The sequence below is a fragment of the Zeugodacus cucurbitae genome, chromosome 6 (genome assembly GCF_028554725.1).
Source record: "Zeugodacus cucurbitae isolate PBARC_wt_2022May chromosome 6, idZeuCucr1.2, whole genome shotgun sequence".
Lineage (NCBI taxonomy): Eukaryota > Metazoa > Arthropoda > Insecta > Diptera > Tephritidae > Zeugodacus > Zeugodacus cucurbitae.
In genome coordinates this window covers 33177337-33198882 of record NC_071671.1, presented here as the reverse complement: position 1 = coordinate 33198882, position 21546 = coordinate 33177337, and the positions used below count along the sequence as shown (strand labels likewise).

The 21546-nt window shown below is 36.3% G+C and overlaps 1 protein-coding gene and 1 non-coding gene across 3 annotated transcripts in view; both read left to right on the top strand.

Moving 5' to 3' along the window:
• The window catches only part of LOC105219646 (UDP-N-acetylglucosamine--peptide N-acetylglucosaminyltransferase 110 kDa subunit), a 132609-nt gene that overhangs the window by 108713 nt on the left and 2350 nt on the right, over positions 1-21546 (top strand). For both annotated transcript variants that reach the window (XM_054233747.1, XM_054233746.1), the window contains exon 9: positions 13877-14057. In XM_054233747.1, coding sequence (XP_054089722.1) covers positions 13877-14057 — 181 coding nt within the window. The remainder of the gene's footprint in view (positions 1-13876; positions 14058-21546) is intronic.
• Positions 10074-10287, top strand: LOC114804971 (small nucleolar RNA U3). The gene has a single exon (XR_003753075.1). It is a non-coding gene; the product is annotated as a small nucleolar RNA U3 (small nucleolar RNA).

The following is a 21546-nucleotide window of genomic DNA, read 5'->3' as shown; positions in this document are numbered from 1 at the left end:
ATTAAAAATTGCGTTTAAATATATACGTTTAAAACCGTCATATTAATGGATAAAAAGTAAGTTATTTGAATTTAAATATTAAATAGTTTAAATATATGTGAGTTTGAGTAGCAAAATTAAAGAAAGACGAGAAAAGAAAGAATAAACTGAGGATTTGGCTTATAATACGACAAATAGGGGTATTATTATATGGATTTTTTAGTTTTATTTAATATTTAAAATTGAATATCGTACAGATTTTTTTTTAAAAGATCTCATTTATATAAATTTTTGTGTATGTTTGAATTTTAATGTTTATATAAATTAATAAAACTTAGAAGCAAAATATCATTTTCTACGGCTGCTTTATTTTTAATATCTTCGCTTTCATTAGAAATGCTATATTGATATCCACTGTAGTTATCTATGCATTGAGAGCCTGAGCTTCCATCATCTAAAAATCCATCGTTGTAAAATATACATATAGTATATGGTGCAGAGCTGCGCAGACGTTTATTATTTATGTGACTTTCCTAGCTTCGTAAGGAAGTGTATGAGCCCCTAACAATAGTTCGTTCAACAATAATGTATAATAATAAACAATGTCGTTTATTAAATACACTTTCAGGTGATCCATGCTCAGTGTTTCGAAATGGAGTTAGTAAATAATTTTGCAAAGCATATTCTGCAATAAATTTTTCTAATATACTTATTTCAACATATGTATACCTAATAATACCTAAATAATACTCCGATCACCGCCCGATTTTAATTTTCAAGTTGCTGTTTTAACGATGTCATATTGAACACCGCAGAATCGTGTGTTGCCTGCCCCAGGATATTTTGCGTTGATGTAATTGTACAATTAAGCCAATAAGCAACTTCAAACGATGTACAAATGTTGAAGTTTCTTTTCAGGGGCAACAATTTTTATGTATATACAGTATACTCTCGAAAAGTAAATCGATTGGTATTTTGGGTAATTTACTTTTTCGAATAATTTACTTTTCCAAATATATACATAAATTACCTGTTTTTATAATATTAAATGCATTTTTAAACTTAAAAAATTCATTCATTTATTTGCTTCAATAAAACATATTTTACATGAAAAACATATTTACATTTACATACATACATATGTATTTACTATGAAGAGAAAAAATCTTGAAAATTCTTTTGTTTTTTTTTTCTTTTGCAATATATTTTCTGACAATTTTTGTACGACAATTCAAAAAGTCTGACACCTGATTTGCATCGTTTTCATTTTTAAACCAGTGGATCAAGTAGGAGAGTTTATTTACTAAAATGACGCGATAAACAAGAGAGTATGTGTTTTTGCAACATCGTAAAAAACGCTGCTTGCTTCGTTTCGAATTTTTTATCACACTCTCTGAAAAGTAAATTAAAAAATTTACTTTTTCGAGGTGCATGTGTAATCTTAAAGGTGATTAACTTTTCCGCGATTATTTACTTTCTGAGAATTTACTTTTCGAGAGTATACTGTATATTGTCCAAGAGCAATTTCATTCTCGTTTTCTACGCCTGGTTGATATGATCCATCAGTAAGAAACCTTAGACTTCCAGATAACTTTAGGATCGTCGGAATCGATGTATTTCTTACACATGCTTGCAGTTTACTTTAAAGTTGAGTATGTAAATACGCGAATGCTGCTTTGGACACACGAACATTTTTTAAAAACCTTTAAATGTATTTATAATTCTAATTAGATGCTTAAATACCATATAAAAACTGCTTACATTTGGTCCTCCTCATATCTTAATTTCCTTCTCAATTTTGCTAACTCCATAAAGCTAGCACTATTAATTTCACTGTCATCATCGCACCATGACACAACGCTATCCATTTTCTTATTATTTAATAAAATACAATGGGTTTTCAAATAAACAATCCAATTTCAAGTAATTCAAATTGCATACAAATGTAAACAAAATATCAGTCAGCTGTTTATAATTTTCATTAAAATTCACAATTGAGGAAATCTTTGTCGATCAAGTTACGCAATACGAAATTAAAATATAATCGACTATAGTCTATTCTACTGCCAATCGACACTCGCAATAAGGGTGTTAGTGTCTTTAATATGACAACATTTTATTTTCAGATTTTTTTGTTGTTTATGTGGTGTTAATAAAAATTTTGTCCAACAAATGCCATACATTCTCGATCACTTTCATATCATGTTAATGGCGGTTCCATTAAACGCGAATTACCGATTTTTATATAAGGTCGTTATCTTGTTCAACAATTCTTCACCACGATTTATCTCTTTTTTAGTTCTGGTCGATTCCTTTCCATTTTGCTTTTTTTCTACTGATTACTCGAAATCAAACTAAACTATTATATGTACATATTGTTCATTTACATGAATAGTGCCATAACTAAAAAACACGATTTTTGAGTTGAATATGCAGAAATATGTGAAATTTCATCGTCATATTGTGTACAAATTTCATCCGGATGCGTAGAAAAATAAACCGTGAAATAAGAATGTGTCTTTATTAAACTTGTTATGTTGCATTATTTTTTAACCACAATAACGACACATCTCAGTTGTATCAGAATTAGGTATGTTCTTTTTTCAGAAAGAAATACATATTTTGTGTATAGGGTGAATTTGGTTCCCTTTTCAGAAAGAACGACATATTTTGTGATAAAAACGATATTTGTGAAATTTGAATTTTTCCTGTTGCTTTTTAATTTAACTTATGACAGTGAAATTGCTTTATATTTTTCACAAATAACGACATAATTCAAAAGGTGTCACGTTTATGCTTACGGAAACGCTTGAGTTCACTCTTTTTAGCCCACTTATGCTCATCATTTTATTAAATATATTACATGTGACACTTCCCAATTTTAAGGAATCTAAGAATTTATTAAGCTATCAGTGTTCTATCATTCTTCCTTATAGCTATTTTGGTCTTTATTGCCCCATACCAGAAGCTTAGTGAAGCCAATTTTTTCCTTACTATACACCGTAAATCAAGTCCAGCAATCATCCCAATGTTCAGTTGGGCTTGGCTCTATGAAAAGTCTGATTTCCTTAGGACGATACTTTTTTAGACCACCACGCATTCCTGTTCGTACTTACGCGATTGTAGTCGAGTTAATAACATTAATTTTTCTAAACCACTTTTTGACGCCAATTGGATACCAAATGCAGACCTTCTCCACCTAGTCTTTCCATAGGAGTGACTCCTCTGCTTCCACCAGCGGGTACTGCATCGAACACTCTTTAAGCTGAAGTATTTTCCTCCATTCGAACCACATGAGCCGTTGTAGCCGTTGTCTTTTTATTCGCTGAACTATACATATCTATGTCGACGTATCACTCATACTGCTCATCGTTCCATCGTCTGGAGTATTCGCCGTTGTTTAAGGGACCGTAAATTTGCGCAAAACCTTTCCCTGGAAAACTCATATTGCCGTTTCATCGGATGTTGACATTGTCCATGCTTCTGAACCATAAATCAGGACGGGAATGATGAGGGACGTGTAGACAAGAGTGATTATACATTGGATTTCAAGGTTGACATTGTTCTACTTCTAAGTTAAGACCATCAACAGTCACGTGGGAGCCAAGTCGCGAATGTGCTGGCTTAACGTCAGTTTACACAGCCGTATTATTTTTGCGGCGATACCAAATCCATATATAGAGGTAGCACCTTTCCGTGCTATCGAAAGCACCTTTTAAATCGACAAATAGGTGGTGTGTGTCGATCCTCTTTACGCGGATCTTTTCCAAGATTTGGCGCATGGTGAATATCTGTTCAGTTGTATATTTTTCAGATATTCATGTTTTTGTGAATATTTTGGGCATTTGGGCGAGATCACCGCTGGGTGCCCTACAAGAGATTCCTCTGGACTTGTAACCTTGTTAGTCGCCGCATATTTTCGTAGAATTTCCGATCACTAGAATCATCGGTCAACTTGTCAAACTATTCATCCTCATCCTGGGTCGAAACCATTTGCTTCCCTCTAATCGTTTCAATTGCCGATGTACTTTAGGAGCTTGAAATGTCGTCCCATAGTTCCCTAGTACCGATTTGCTGATGAGTGCTCTCAGAGAGCAGGAGTGCAAGTCGATTAGAAAATCGTTCGGCGGTTGGTTGTGATTGCAGTTTTTCGATGTCGTACCTTCATTGCGTTTGTTGTTTATCTGCACCAATGCGGGTGCGTATAGTTGCTACTACAATATGGTGGTCTGAGTCGTCTTTCTCTTCCATCGTGCGCGCAAATAAGAGATATTATGAAGAACCTCCGCTTGCATGAGAATTATGGCTAGACGTTCATCAATCGGAGTGAATGTCAGGACTCGACGACTGAGTCTTTCCCCCACCACAAATGCTTCACAGAATTTGTGCTCCTTTATATGGCCGCTGTAGTAATTGCCGCAAGGACCTACTCGTCACCCTTCCATCGCATTTCTCGCTCAACCTGTACTTTTGTGAGGACATCAACCAGCTAGGCAGCGCACCTTCTTTTTTTAATTTTATTTTACAATTGTACCTAGTATACAATGATTAAATACTAACAACAATTCAATTCCAATAAGTTAAAAAATAATTAAAAGCTAAACCTCCTACCGACTAGATGGTAAAACTTAGCAAATTTTAAATCAAGCTCACCCCTTTTTTTAGCAGGTGTGATGTGGTATAGGAGTACCATTTACATACATAAATGGTATGGTATGATGTTTGATTGATTTGGAATCTTTTAATTTAATGCGCCACTTGGAAGCCCATTTAGTAATTGCATTGACTACTGTCTGCACTCGAAGGGTAGATACTGAGGTTAACAGTGATGTGTCATCCACAAATGTCGCTGTCACATAACTTGAGTTAGTTGGGATATCACCAACACGCTTTTCTGAGGAACCCTCGCTTCTATCGCTTGCAAGTTTGAGTATGTATCCCCTTGTTTTATGCCAATCTATCTTTCTTATAGTTGTTCTGCTGCGACTATTCGAAAAGCTGCGAGTATTTGAATAAATGAAAATTGTTTGAAATCCAAGCAGCCTTTGATTTTTTTTTGTTTTTATTTGTGAAAATGTCAATTGTGCAAATTTTTCGTGAGTTTCACTTTTTTCAATAAAAATAGAAATTGAGTGAACTTCCACAATGCGAATAGTCGACAAGGAACGGTTAACCGAATAGTCGGAAATGGGCCACAACTTACGACTATTCGGATACTGCAATGCGAATATTACTATTAGAGTAATGCCCTATCCGGTAAATTCGGTTAGTCGAATACCAAGAGCTCTAGTAGGAAGCAATTATTTCGCAATATTGTTTGGGTAACATGAATTTCAATTTCAGCAGTAGACCAAATGCCCAACTTTATCAAAAGCCTTAGGCAGGTCTAATAAGGCCGCCGAACAAATTTTATTTTTATCCATAGCATTCTCAACGAAATTAACGATTAGGTGCACCTGGTTAATTGTTGAATGGTGATCCCGAAAGCCGAATTGATGTACTGGTATAAGGGGTTTTCGATCTATTATGGATTTGAGCCTCTTTATGAGAATATTCTCGAAGATTTTCGATACAACAGCGATATTGGCCTATAAGATGTAACATCTTGTATTGGTTTACCCGGCTTAGGTATCATTTCAGATACTTTCCAAAGCGATGGAAATTCATTTATTCAGTATAGTCCTAAAATTTATCCCAATCAGTATGTTTATTAGATAAAGAAGACGTGCCGAACGAAATTACTGGTTTTTCACATAGACTTAGTAACACTGGTGAATGATCAGAGCTTAAATCTGATCTATCTTCAATATATATATATATATATATATATATTTGTCGTAGAAACCGCTTTAAGAGATTATAGCCGAATCCACCAGAGCGCGCCACTCATTCCTCCTATTTAATTTTTGGCGCCAACTGGAAACTCCAAGTGACGCCAAGTCACTTTCAACTTTGTCTTTCCATCCAGCGGGTACTGCAACACTTTTAGAGCTGGAGAGTTTTCATCCGTTCGTACAACATGACTTAGCCAGCGTAGCCAAAGACCAAAGTAGCACCTGTTGGCAAGAGTGATTCTGCGATGGATTTCGAGGCTGACATTGTTGATTCAATGAGTCAAGATGCGAGTGCTATGACTGTTTGTTTGATGACGAGATATTTTCGTCACCACCAGACCCATACGCTTGGGCGAGGTCTTTCCCGATCCTGACGGAGTTTTTGGTATTGCTTAACGTAAGTTTACATAGTCGTATTAATTTCGACGGGATGCCACATTCAGACATCGCTGCATAGAGCTAGCTCCTTTTCGTGCTATCGAAGGCAGATGAAAATGTAGTGAGTGTCCATTCTTCTCTCTTGGGTCTTTTCCAAGATTTGGCGCATGGTTAATATCTGGTCCATGGTGGATTTTCCAGGTCATCGATTGGGGAATCGGGTTCGCCATCTCCTGACGTTGTACTTTCACTGCCATTCAGCAGGTCAGAGAAGTGTTCCCTCCATAACCCCAGTATGCTCTGGACATCCGTTACCAGATACCAGATTACCTCGGTCCCTAGATGATAATGCTCCGTTCGTGAAACCTTCTGTAAATCGCCTCATCTTTTCATAAAATTTTCGAGCATTACCCATGTCGGCCAGCTTTTCAACCTTTTCATACTCACGCTTTTCGGGCTCTTTCTTTTTACGTCTGCAAATGCGTCTCGCTTCCCTTTTCAGCTCTCGATATCTATCCCACCTCGAACGTGTTGTGGTCGATCGCAACGTTGCGACGTAGGCAACCTTTTCTCCACTGCGGAACGACAATTCTCATCGTACCCACTGGTTTTTGTCGTTGCCGGAGACCAATTGTTTCGACTGCAGCGGTATGCAATGAGTTTGAGATGCCGTTCCACATCTACCTTATATCGAGATGCTGATGAGTGCTCCCAGAGAGCAGGAGTGCAAGTCGACTAGAAAATCGTTCGGCTGTCGGTTGTGATTGCAGCTTTTCGACGTCGAACCTTCCTTGTGTTTGTTGACGGGCGTTCTTTGCTGCACAGAGGCGGGTGCATATCTTCGCTGCAACGATATAATGGTCTAAGTCTATATTTGGTCCTCGGATCGTACGCACATCTAAAACACTGGAGACATGTCTTCCGTCTATCACAACATGATCGATTTGGTTACGCGTGTTTCGATCAGAAGGCAACTATGTAGCTTGATGAATTTTCTTGTGCTGGAATCTGGTACTACAGACAACCATATTTCGGGCCCCAGCGAAATTGATCAGCCTCAGGCCGTTTGGCGATGTTTCTGGCGCTGAATTTTCCGACTGTTGTGCCAAAGATACCTTCTTTACCTACCCTAGCGTTAAAATCGCCAAGCACGATTTTGACATCGTGGCGGGGGCAGCGCTGATAAGTGCGTTCTAGGCCCTCATAGAAAGCATCTTTGATCAAATCGTCCTTCTCTTCCGTTGGGGCATGGGCACAAATCAGAAGAACTTGTGGCTAGACGTTCATCCACCGTGGTGAATGTCAGGACTCGGCGACGGAGTCTCTCACCCACCACAAATCCAACATCGGATTTGCGCTCCTTTATATGGCCGCTGTAGTAGATTACACAAGGACCCACCAATTGCATTTTTCCGTCCATCGCACTTCTTGGATGACGGTGACGTCAGCCTTTAGTTGAATGAGGACATCAACCAGCTGTGCAGAGGCACCTTCCCAATTAATGGTTCTGACATTGGAGGTGCATGCCCTCAAATCGTGATCCTTAAAACGTTTGCAGAGGTCGTCATCAAAAGTGGGTTTTCTCTTCCAAGGCTCTCTTTGGTCTTTCATTGGGGAGGTTTTTTTATGTGGTGGGTCCCAAACCCTGCGCACAACCGCATTCAAACGGATGTCTGTTGGCTACCCAGAAGGTACTTGGCCTAAAACTGGAAATCGTGAGCTGCTTGAGTCATATGCAAAAGAATCGTTCCTGGCCACTCCCAATCCCCCAATACAATTCTTCAATACTTAAATTTATTTTCGATAATTTGTTGATGCATTTTAAAGTCAGTGGGTCACCCTGTCGAAATAACGTTGCATCCAATAATTTGTATATATCAGTTTTGATATTATGCCTTGGCGGACTATATAGAGCTATTAAGTGTAATGACTGACTGTGCATTTTTACTAAAAGTGCTGTAGCTTGAATTTCTTCAGTCTTAATCTGAGCTGCTTCGGAATGTTTAATGATACTCTTGATTAAAATCGTGCATCCTCCTCGCTGAGTTTGCTGGGTGCGGAGTGTGGTATAAATCATAAATTTTATACACTCGCGACATGTTGCACAGAGTATTATAAGTGTCATAATAAGCCATAAATAAAGTTATGAAAGTAAAATTTGGTACAAAGGATAGCACTAGGGAGGACAACATTTGGATGTAACTTTTTAAGTGGGCGTGGACCTGCCCCCAAATAGGTTTTTTGTATATATCTTGCAAACCAAAAAAACTGTATAAACCAAATTTTCTGCAGTCATTTTAGACATTTCCTTATTCAGTCCAAAAATGAAAGAAATCGGAGAATAACCTCGCCCACCTCCCATACAAAGGTTATGTTGAAAATTACTAAAAGTGAATTAACTCACTAACGAAAAACGTCAGAAACACTAAATTTTACATAAGAAATGGCAGATGGAAGCGGCACTCAGATTTTTTTACAAAATGGAAAATGGGCGTGGCGACAATGGGTCAAAAGCCATACCTCAGGAACTACTCGACCAATTTCAATGTAATTAAGGCCCCGGATATATAAGATAATACATAAAAAACTCAGAGCTTAAGGGTAATACCGAAAATACCGCCACATCTATTATCAAATATTCTAATTTAATATTTTAATTTAATTCAGAGAAAATTTTGTTCTCCTAATTGTGTGTCTCTGTTCCAAATATTATTAAAATCGGATCAGAACTTCCCCTAGCTCCCATATACCTAATTATGTGCGGGCATTATTCCGCATATATCGGTTAATATGTGAGATATCTTAGCAAAATTAAGTGAGCATTTAGTCTTGTATATAGCATAGCTTGGTGGGGAAAATGAGTGAAATGGGTTTAGGAATTACATCAGCCCTCATATACCATATATGATGATTTTCGTTATTCTATTGGACTTTATGCCGAATATATCGGTCGGAATATATCGAGAGTATAAAAAGTTCGGTCTCACCCGAACTTATCCTTTGCTTACTTGTTGAATTTTAAATATGAATGCTTCGTAAAATGTGTTTCGGACAGCAAACATACATCAATATTTCTGTCGTTTAGAATAACTTCCAATTCATTTTTACTTTTAGAAAGACCATTTGCATTATTTTCAAATTATTTTATTTTTGCATTTGGCAGGATTTTTTTCGACTTTGGTGCATTCAGTTGTAGGATGGTTGCCTCCACATTTCTCACATATCTATGGCTTACCGCAGAAGTTTTTTGTATGTCCAAAAGCTTGACGTTTTTTGCACTGAGGGATTAATTTAGAAGCTTTGATAGGCTCAACTTTGACAACAGTATTTTAAACTTTCCTAATGTCCTTGGTAGCATCGAATACTACTAAAAACATATCTAGCGGTTCTTTAGTCTTCCGCTTAAGTTTGTTAATTGCATTTAACACATTAAAGCCTTTATCTTTATGGTCGTTCAAGATGGATTGAGTATCACATGAGTGGTGTAAATTTTTTATCATTATCTTTAAAACCCATTTCGTTTGACAAGAATTTTGTTGTTGTGCGATAGTAAGTAGCATCAAATGCATTTAGTTCGTATGCACCGTTACTCAAAATCTTTATTAAAAATTTGTTTTTTTGTTAGACCGGTAATATTCGAATGTAATTTATTGAAATCTTTAATATATTTTAGTTTATTGAAGAAAAGGTTGCGATAATTGTTTAACGCTTCAGTGGAGAGGGAATAGAGGGAATGGTAACATATTCACATGTGTACGCATATGTATGTTTGTATGCTCGTGCATTATTTGTTTTTCTTTCGTTTCTGTTTCATTTCTGCGAATTCTCAACTATTTTGTGTGACTTTTGGTTGAAATACTCTGCGTTAGCCGTTGAAAAGTTAAGACTATACTTCACAGGATCATTTCTGTAGTCAGTCTTCATTTACTTTCTTTGCAAATCGAAAGTATTAGCACCCGCGATGAGGAGGTATATCGTTTTATCTGACAGCGTGAGGTTTATGAACTTAATTTCTAATTTTGTCTTGTGGCATATTAGGAATGATGTTTCTTCGATGATCGCTCGGTTAGTACGGATAAAATGACTTCTGAGTGGTGATTTTAATGAATAAATTCCAAGGTTTTATACAAATCTTAATATATAAAATTCCAGTGTCCGTGTGTATGTTCCGAATGAACTCAAAAACGAGCCAACTGATATTCGTGAAAGTTGGCATATCCATGTAATTTGGTCCAACTTAGATGATAGGATAGTTATTATTCAAATTAATCGAATCCACAATTTATTATTAACATTTTGTTTTACTTCTAATTTACAGTTACATACATATGTAAATATAATATAAAAATGAATTTCTGTTCGTTAGTCTCGCAAAAAGTCGAGAACGGCTAAACCGATCTGGCTAATTTTAGTCTTGAAATATTCTTGGAATGCCAGATTAGAGAGTGAGTAAATATGGAAAAATTGCGAGGAAGATACTAATAAGATAATTTTATTCGAGTTGACAAGAAAAATATAAAAAGAGAAAACAAAAAAATAATATTTTGAAGGTTGTCATTGTTGCTTGTTAAAATATTTTTGTTATTGTTCAATTGTATAAGGTTGTGTCGATAGCCCAAAACAATTTGTAACAAATAAGGAAAGGCTAAGTTCGGATCCAACCGAATATTTTATACTCTCGCAATTTATTGATGTAATTTTTTTAAGATAACATACAATTTGACCCATATATTCGGCAAACAATATCAAATTGCGAATGCAGAAGCAGTGGGAAATGGTAAGGTCTCAGTTGACACCTCTATGATGAATAAATAATAAATGACTGATAGAATGACCTATAGTGGTGGTAAAAAAAAAAACAAATATATCGATGATCTTAATGCGACAATTTAGAATTTCGGTCCAGGAGAGTTGACACAGCTACAAACCAGGATGACGTAGTCAATTTTTACAAACTATTTAAAATTGCCTGTACTATCACCACTCACTTTGCAATTAAAAGTAGGGTGAGTTGTCATCATGCTGCGTAACATCGACCTCGAGTAATCAATTTCGTCGCCGAAGCCAAGATTAGACCATCTTAATTTAATGTATACCTTAGCCACAACAACGTGTGGCCGGGTCTGCTGGTAATTATATATAATAATGCAGTCAATAAGTACAGTAGGGCAATTCACAATTTGGTGCAAATGTTCTTGCATATTTGCCATTGCAAATTCGCTGTATATTTTGCAAAATGAACTCTAGCGATAATCATAATAGTATAAAATTGAATTTAATTGCCATTTATATATCACCAAATTCATCGATGAGTGATATAAAATTATTCATCGTCAACTGCAAGCTTTTGCAGATATCGGAGAACAAGTAGAGTATAGCGAACAACCGGTACTCCTTGCGGGAGATTTCAATGTAAATTTCTTATTGCCAGAAGCTGAACCATTACTCGCATTCCTCAGAGAGAAATTTTCATAAGAAATGATCAATGGAAGAAATGATCCTACGACAAAAGGAGGTACGACTATTGATGCGGTATTCGCGAGAAATATAGATAAAATAGATGTAAGACATTTCATATCGTATTTTAGTTATCATAATCCAATTGTAAATATTATAGATATCAATCCGTCAGAACCCAGAAATGATAATTGATTTGGACTTTGCTTTATAAAATGTGCATTATAAATTTATAAAATGTGAATTTAAGAAAGTGTTGGTCACTCCACCATATTTTTATCCTTTCCCTCTCGCTAGTTTTCTTTCATACAAAATGATATGCATTTCTTGGAATATCACTAAGAAGTATAACTTCTTCCGCGCGTAGGGACCAGTTTTTTTATAATTTGTGGTGGTCGGTGAATTTTGGTATCATCAATGGCTGCCTTTTCTTTATTTTTATTTTTTAAAGGGCTATTAATTGTTGGGGAACTATCAGCTTTACTTTTTTTTGAAGAGCGCTTTTTTTTGAGTATCCACTCAGTTTCTTTAGCTAATTCATCTTCATCAGTTTCGTATATTTCATCAACACTTCCATTTGATGGAGAGTTAGCCTTTCTGATTTTATATACTCTAAACGAGCTTAGACTCTTTGTCGGCGTCACCTTATGTAGAGGTTTAGCCATTTTTTGTTTTTAGCGATTTGCCTACTGAGTGTTAGCAACCTAATGCAGTTGGAAATAAAACTTTTTATTCGGTGTATATTCAACCTTGCAGCTTTGATCACAGCTGGTAATTGTATAAAGAAAACAGCTGATTGTACATATAGTTATTTGCTTACGCACGTTTTAGATATATTCAATTTGCGTCAGGACTCTGTGTCCTTCTTTAATGCACACTTAAGGGACCCGACAATCCAGGTGATGCCCTTAAATCATAGTCCTTTATACGTTTGCAATAGTCGTCATCAAAATTGCGGTCTGTCATCCGCAGCTGTTGTTTCCTTTTTATTCGTGCAGGTTTTACTATGAGATGGGTCCCAAACACTACGCTCAATACTTGTTCTAATACCGGGAGTCGTGAGCTGCTTGAGCCATATACTAAAGAATCGTTCTTGGCGACTTCCAAGTGAATGGCATTCAAGAACTTTCCTCACTTACACTTATACATATGACCCCATCTCGATATAATCTTAATGGTGCTTTATGAGTTTCAGCTGTTTTCGAGTCCCTGGCACTTGTTTACACCACCGTAATGCGTAATTCTTACTACGTTTAGTAGAAGGATTCCTTGAACTTGGGCCAGTCTATATATCATCCATATGTCATCCTATTATGCTGGTCAACTCTCACTCACAATTTGAAAAGCCGAGTACAGAGCAGAATAAATGCAACATTTTATTGAGAAAAGAAAACACTATAACTCTACCGAAAAAAAAGTTTTTTCCGTTGCACTACTCGCCTACACTGCTACGAGATCACTCGTTAAGTATTCTGAAACACAAAGAAGTCAATATTATGCTTTAAAACGACACAACCCCTGGGTGAGAAAGATCCCAATAAAATTTTCTTTTTATGGGCCCTCTCACCTCCAGCTTTTAAATGTATCTGATCGAGATAACAGATTTTTTATATCATTTGAGTCCAACTCTTCTCTAAAAATGTTGACCTCTTTTTTGTTTGTGAGTTAACTCACTTTTAAAAGTTTTGAACGTTTCAACTGTTCTGTGGCCTGTAGTGGGTAATCATTATTTCGGCGACGTTCGCGAAACTACTCAAACTTCCTTCACAGCTATAGCCCAATATTTCGTTAAACTAGTTTTAGACAATTACCATCCAAGAAGTAGAGTATATGGTGTGCAAGCGTTTTTTGGTTTCACTGTGTAATTTCCCTTCCAAATCCAGGAATAGAATCAGCGGCCGGTATTTTTCATATCTCTAAAATCCGCAGATATGTCAGTTCTACACGCGTCAATAGAAAACAACGATTCATTTTCGGTAGCCGTATATGAGAATCTTCTACTCATAATGTGAGACTAATGATACCAACCTCATAAATTAAGATGGAGATTTGTGTACAGAGTTTCTCGAAACAAAGTGTAAATAATATTAGTTTTTTTTTGTCCTTGCATTGAACAGGCATACATTTGCTTAAAATGCTGTATGTAATTATGATTGATTAAGAAAAATCTTAAAAAAATTCAAAAACCATATTTTTACTCGTAATATACTTTTTTTTTAATTTTCTAGGGTTGTCTGGTGATCGTGTAATTTTTTCGAACGTAGCAGCAAAAGAAGAACATGTCCGCCGGGGTCAATTAGCAGATATCTGTCTTGATACACCGCTTTGTAATGGGCATACTACTTCTATGGACGTTTTATGGACGGGAACGCCTGTTGTAACATTGCCAGGAGAGACATTAGCGTCAAGGTATATGTTTTATTCAAAATATCGTATATAATTTCTTATACTTACACTCGGATATAAAAGAAATCATACAAAGTACTGCTATTTTTGAAACGGATATTAACTGTCTCAACCAAATTTTGTGATTATTGTTAATTTCTTAAAGATATTTGTGAACTATAATTAAGTATATTATAAATTTATATTTATTGTTTGAGTCTCTCCCAAATGTGGCGCAAAGTATAAAACCTTTGTCCACCTAACGGTTTTATGTAAGACATAAAACCAAACGAGTTAGATATCATGTTATGTATATTACAATAATCAGTATAATGAGTTGGGTTAAAATCCGGATAAAATCCACATAAATTTGGTACTCTGAGGAGTTTGGTATTGCAGATGGACGAATTCGGACCATTAGGTGAAAATCTGTAAAGTGCTGTAACGAAGATTCAAATTAATGTATGAAAAATACAATACCGAGAATTGTATTAGGTCCCTTAATAGGTTTAATGTACATATAAAACAAACCATTAAAGTAGTATTAACTTTACATACTGCGAACATTCCCATGAAGATAGACCACACCATAAAATGGTTTGGTCCAAAACTACTTAAAGAACTACGAATGGCTAGGAGAGGTCCTTCCCAATCATGACGGAGCTTTTGGTGTTGTTCAACGTCAGCTGACACTGCCGTATTAGTTTTGCGGGGATACCAAATTCGAACATCGTGGCATAAAGGCCTCCTTTTCGTGCAGTCGAAAGCAGCCTTAAAATCGACAAAAAGGTGGTGTGTGTGGATCCTCTTTTCTTGGGTCTTCTCCAAAATTTGGCGCATGGTGAATATCTGGTCAGTTCTGGATTTACCAGGTCTAAAGCCACACTGATAAGGTCCAATGTTGTTAACGGTGGGCTTTCGTCTTTCACACAACTGATTGGACCTTATCAGTGTGGCTTTAGACCTGGAAAATCGACAACTGGCCAGATATTCACCATGCGCCAAATTTTGGAGAAGACCCGTGAAAAGAGGATCGACACACACCACCTTTTTGTCGATTTTAAAGCTGCTTTCGACAGCACGAAAAGGAGCTGCCTTTACGCCGCGATGTCTGAATTTGGTATCCCCGCAAAACTAATACGGCTGTGTAAATTGACGTTGAGCAACACCAAAAGCTCCGTCATGATTGGGAAGGACCTCTCCGAGCCGTTCGATACCAAACGAGGTTTCAGACAAGGTGACTCACTATCGTGCGACTTCTTTAACCTGATGCTGGAAAAAATTATAAGAGCTGCAGAGCTTAACCGAGAAGGTACAATCTTTTACAAGTGTACATCTCCTGGCGTACGCCGATGATATTGATATCATCGGAAGCAACAACCGCGCCATTTGTTCTGCTTTTTCCCGCATGGATAAGGAGGCGAAGCGAAAGGGTCTGGATGTGAACCAGCATCAACAACACGAACAATGTCAGCCTTGAAATCCAACGCAGAATAACTCTTGCCTTGGTGCTACTTTGGACTGAGTAGGCAATTGAACAGTAAAGTCCTCTCTCGACGAACAAAAATCAAGCTCTACAAGTCGCTTATCATTCCCGTCCTGCTTTACGGTGCAGAAGCTTGGACGATGTCAACATCAGATGAGACGACACTAGGAGTTTTCGAGAGGAAAATTTTGCGCAAGATTTATGGTCTTCAGAACATTGGCAACGGCGAATACCGCAGACGATGGAACGATGAGCTGTACGAGTTATACGACGACATTGACATAGTTCAGCGAATAAAAAGAAAGCGGCTACGCTGGCTAGGTCATGTTGTCCGAATGGACGAAAACACTCCAGCCCTGAAAGTGTTCGATGCAGTACCCACCGGAGTAAGCCGAGGAAGGGGAAGACCTCCAGTCCGTTGGAGGGACCAGGTGGAGAGCGACCTGGTTACACTTGGGATCTCCAACTGGCGCCGAACTGCGAAGGAGAGAGAGAGGTGGCGCACTATCGTCGATTCGGCTATAACCGGCTAAACGGTTGCAACGCCAATCACATACATACATACATACATTCCATCAAATTCTGTAAATTTTAACTAACTACGAAGCCGAAACCCCACTCTTAAACTTAGTAACAGTCTCCGATGTAGTTATAATCGATAATTCCTTTGTTTTCGGCATTTTATTTACCAATTTTTTTATTTTAAGGCTGAGTTAGGTTGTTATGAATGCAATAGAATCCAATTAATACTCTTGCTCAAACCAAATCCAAGGATAAATGCTAAATCGTCGTGTGTAAATACTTTTGACGTAAAAAAAATGTTTGTAAATACTTTTGACTACTGCGAGTCTTCAGTTCATTTGCGTATTTCTCCGCTATATTTCTTGCTTTTCTAGCCAAACTGACTTCATTCTCTCAGGAATAGATCAAGGTTCACAACAACATAGCATTTGGTTACCATGCGACAACAACATCAACAAGCGAATGCTTTTTGTGTGAAACTTGTAAAAAAACGTCCGATATGTAAATATTTTTGACTACCTCTGTATATATTTGTTTTTAAAATTTATTATTAAAAAATTATACAGCCTTGTTAGAAGATTTGTTTTTTTTCAACAATATTATTTGGTGGAATTAACCGGTGAAATTTAAAAGGAAATTTATTTTTGATGACATAAATTTTGAACCAACTAAGCGGGAAAATCAATTAACCGAGTCCAATTATCCGAGAAAATTTACATGTGCTTTCATATGCTATATTAAACGAAAAGTACTGTACTTATATTAGTTTTTTACCGACTGTGTTCAAGTGGGGAGCAACAACTTAAAAAATCGCAAGTTTGTTTGGTGTTAGCGACGGAGGAGCAATAAATGTGAGATTTTCCATGAAATTGTGCAGCCATGTTTGGTCTTATATTTTTCCATAACATACATAGATCATAACCAAAATAGTATTTTGTGCAATTCTGAAGTTAAAATATAAGTTCTTGTACTGGCCAGAGTTGTCTACAAATGCTTCTGAACTATTGACAGGAGCAGAGTTGTTAACAGGTGACAGTGCTTATAAATTGACTGCGAAATCTGTTCAACAGAACTTTTAGCCAGTATCGAATTAGAATTGAACATTCCTTTGGTTTAATGAATGAACGGTTCAATAGTTTAAAAGAACTAAAAATACAAATAAAAAACTATCGTTCCTTGAAATTTGCATGTCGTTGGATATTAGTTTGTGGAATATTTCACAATATTCTGCAGATACAATAATATGAAAGTTTCTACATTAATGAAAGTATAAATGAGGAAGATGAAAAATCTAACAACCAAAATTTATATACCAACGAGAGAAAAGTAAAACTCTTTGCATTGTTATCGCTAATACAAGATTTGAATTCTTAAAATGTTTTCAACTAATATATCATAAATAAACATCTTATAATATTAACAAATAGTTTAATTACTAATAGTATGCAAAGGTTTACAAAGTTTTACATTTTAGTTCTAATTCAAACAATTTTATTCTCTCTTCACTAACTAATTTGAGCTTATCCATTTCCAAATAATCTTGTTTTTTAGCTTCAATTTCTTTGTTGTCTTATTTCAAATTCATTTTGTAATTCCATTTTATTTTTTTCTTTTTCTAATTAGAATTTATCAAATTATAGTTTTAATCTTTTCTTCTGAATTGAAAGTAAGTTTGACAAGTAAGGAAGGGCTAAGTTCGGGTGTTACCGAACATTTTATACTCTCGCAATTTATTTATTAACCTTAATTAATATTATATAATACACAATTTGACCCACATATTCGTCATATATATTGTATCATATTGTTTCCGAAATTAAATTTAATGCTTGTTTCATGGAGAATTCTATTCTCTATGACTATTAATTAATCTATATATATAAAAAGAAGTTACATTTCCTTGGTAATCTTATAACTCAAGAACCGCCGAATCGATAGACACAAAAATTTTAGAGTTCGTTCCTACCTATAAGGAGGTGGTTTATGTGAAGTTTGTTTGGAATCGGTGCAGCCGTTCCTGAGTTTGACATTTTTTGTGAGTAAATACACTGCACCAAAATCAAGTATTTTCAATACGATTTATCAATTTTACATCGTGTTCTCATTGCGAACAGAATATTAATTTGCTGTCATTGGAATTCAGTTGACAGTTTTCTTATGTGCTTTGAGTTCTTTTATATCTTGCTCTCATTTTGAACAAACATACTTTTGGTGAGTGTTAACCATGTGTTTCTTTTTTAATTGTATTTTAATTGCTTCATTTTTATATATATAGTTCAATTGCCAAGCGTTACTTAATTTTCACAAATTTAATTTGATCTCATTTTCCGGTGAGTGTTTTCTTTATTTGCACAATTGAGGTTATGTCCAGTGTGAGTGTATGTGAATTCATATTTCCACGCACACACATTGAAGTTTGAATTAAATGTATAATTTTTCTAGAAATAATTTTCAATGTATTGCTTTTACATTCAATTAGTCATACACTGTACTGAAAGAATGTCACGTTCAAGACGACCAAACATTGGCAGACGTTCACGTCAATCAAATGCTACAGTGTTAAATCGAAGATCACAAAGTGAAGAAGATCGTGTTCGACGAAATGAAATGGAAACACAACGACACAGACGGAGAACTCACTTGGATAATAGTGAAGCACCAAGAAACAATATCATTTTTAATTTAATGTGTCCCTGTGTTCGATGTTTTTAGAAATTAAGATCCGTTATCATCTATATATATTTCTCGACCGTTACAGATTCAAGGTCAAATATTCCATAGAGCTGGGTCTTTGCTACCATTACCAGATGGTGATCATACATTTTTGCAAATATATTTCAATGATAGTGAGAATCGTGAATTAAATAAGCGCTGTGCAATTTCGACGAATACGAGAAGATCAATCGTGAATGAATTGCAAACATTTTTTCATCAACACAATGAATTGGTGAAATTGTTTAAAGTGGCACTCGAACGGATGCCCTCCGATGGCCACAAAATCATAATAAAAGCCGATAAAACACCAATTGGGGAGCACACCAGACGATTCAATGCACCAACGATTGATGAAGTAGCCATTGTTGTGGTTGGCGAACAGTTTCAGTCACGAGACATTGTTTTGTATCGTAGAAATGGGAATTTACAACGTATTTCAGAACTCCATCGCTGTTATGATGCATTGCAATACTCCATTTTGTTTTGGAGAGGGGACGATGGCTATCACATCAACATACCAATGATAAATCCAACAACTGGTACATATACATTTTATTTTGTTTAACACGTTCGCGTTCATTTGAATTTAGCGGGTGGCTGCCAGATAATCACTTAATTTTTCCAACAGGTTAATTTTTTTAAATAGTCTGAACAAATTAGGGAATTCCCGCCATTACCACATGAATTTCCTATGCACTTTTGTCGGGATTTCCCGCATTTCGTTTTATTGAAACTTCCCCTCAACAAACCACAAATGACTGGCACGTTAACTTTGAATGGGGATTCCCCAAATTAAATTTGTTTGAATTGCGGTTGGCCTGTCAGGGATGGTAGTTCACGACTTTACCAACACTAAAAATGTGCAGTGATAAGAAGTGAACCATTTTTGACGATAGAAAAGCCCTATTCAAATAGCGCGGGAATTCCCGCAATTGTTTTATTGAAGGAAACATAAATGACGGGAATTCCCGCAATTTACGCGAATGTGCTAAATATGATTTATAAATCATTTTCATTCGCTAATTAATTTTTGCAATACAGGTCAAGAATCAACAAAAAAAGTCAGTGCGATGAATTTTTATTCGTACCGATTGATGATTCGCCCTCAAGAAACAAATGCAATCAACTTTCGCATCAATATATCGTCGATATGTACGCCAAAATTGAAAGTGAGCGATTAAATTTCATCCGTTACAATCAAGCCCGATTAAGATCAGAGGAATACATACATTTGCGTGACGCAATAATCAATGATGTAAATGTGAATGATATCGGCCGTTTAACAATTTTACCATCATCATATGTTGGTAGCCCACGTCATATGCATGAATATACGCAAGATGCGATGGCATATGTACGAAATTATGGACGACCGGATCTATTCATAACATTTACGTGCAACCCGAAGTGGGTCGATGTGTCTGATTGGTCAGGTGCCAAAAGATCGGCATGACATAACTGCCCGTGTATTCCAACAAAAATTGAAAAAATTAATGGATCTGATTGTCAAACTCCGTGTATTTGGAGAAGTGCGGTACTTTATGTATACCATAGAGTGGCAAAAAAGAGGCTTACCTCACGCACATATTTTGATTTGGTGCGTAAACAAAATAACCCCTGATATGATTGATACCGTCATATCGGCCGAAATTCCAGATCAAACCATCGACCCAGGATTATTCGAAGTTGTCACGAAAAATATGATTCACGGTCCCTGTGGTGATATTAATCGAAATTCACTTTGTATGATTGATGGTAAATGTTCGAAACGTTTTCCAAAGCAATTGATTGCTGAAACAATTACAGGAGATGATGGATATCCACGGTATCGTCACGATCAACTGAAGACAACGGTAAATCAACTGTAATTAAAATTAAAAATCAAGATGTTGAAATCGATAACCGGTGGATAGTTCCGTACTCACCGATGCTGTCATAAATGTTCAACGCTCACATCAATGTAGAATATTGCAATTCTGTAAAATCAATCAAATATATTTGCAAGTATGTGAATAAGGGCAGCGATATGGCTGTTTTTGGGGTGGCTCCTGAGAATAATCATGACGAAATTTTGCAGTACCAAATGGGGCGCTATATTAGTACGAATGAAGCTGTATGGCGTATTTTATCGTTTCCAATTCATGACAGACATCCGGTTGTTGTACATTTGGCAGTTCATCTTGAAAACGGCCAACGTGTTTACTACACTGCTGCAAATGCCGAACAAAGAGTAGTAGAGCCACCAGTAACTACACTGACAGCTTATTTCCAGTTATGTGAAACTGATGAATTTCCAGGACTTTGCTATATTCGGAAGTGCCTCACTATTTCACATGGAATGCATCAACAAAAAAATTTCAACGTCGCAAACAAGGCACACCTGTTGATGGTTATCCAGGTATTTTTCGAACAGATGCTTTGGGACGCATTTATACAGTTAGTCCAGCTAATGTTGAATGTTTTTACTTGCGACTTTTGTTGGTGAACGTACATGGACCTCAATCTTTCCAACATTTACGAACTGTTAATGGTCAATTGTGCGCAACATACCGTGAAGCATGTCAACACTTGCATTTGCTGGAAGATGATACGCATTGGGATGCTACGCTTCGTGATGCATCAATTGTTTCTCCACCAATTCAAATTCGTATGTTATTTGCGATCATAATATCAACATGTTTTCCATCAAATCCACTGGAATTGTGGAATAAATACAAAGATTTCATGGCTGAAGACATTTTGATTCGACTTCGACATCGTTCCAATGATCCTGCATTGCTGCTGACATTG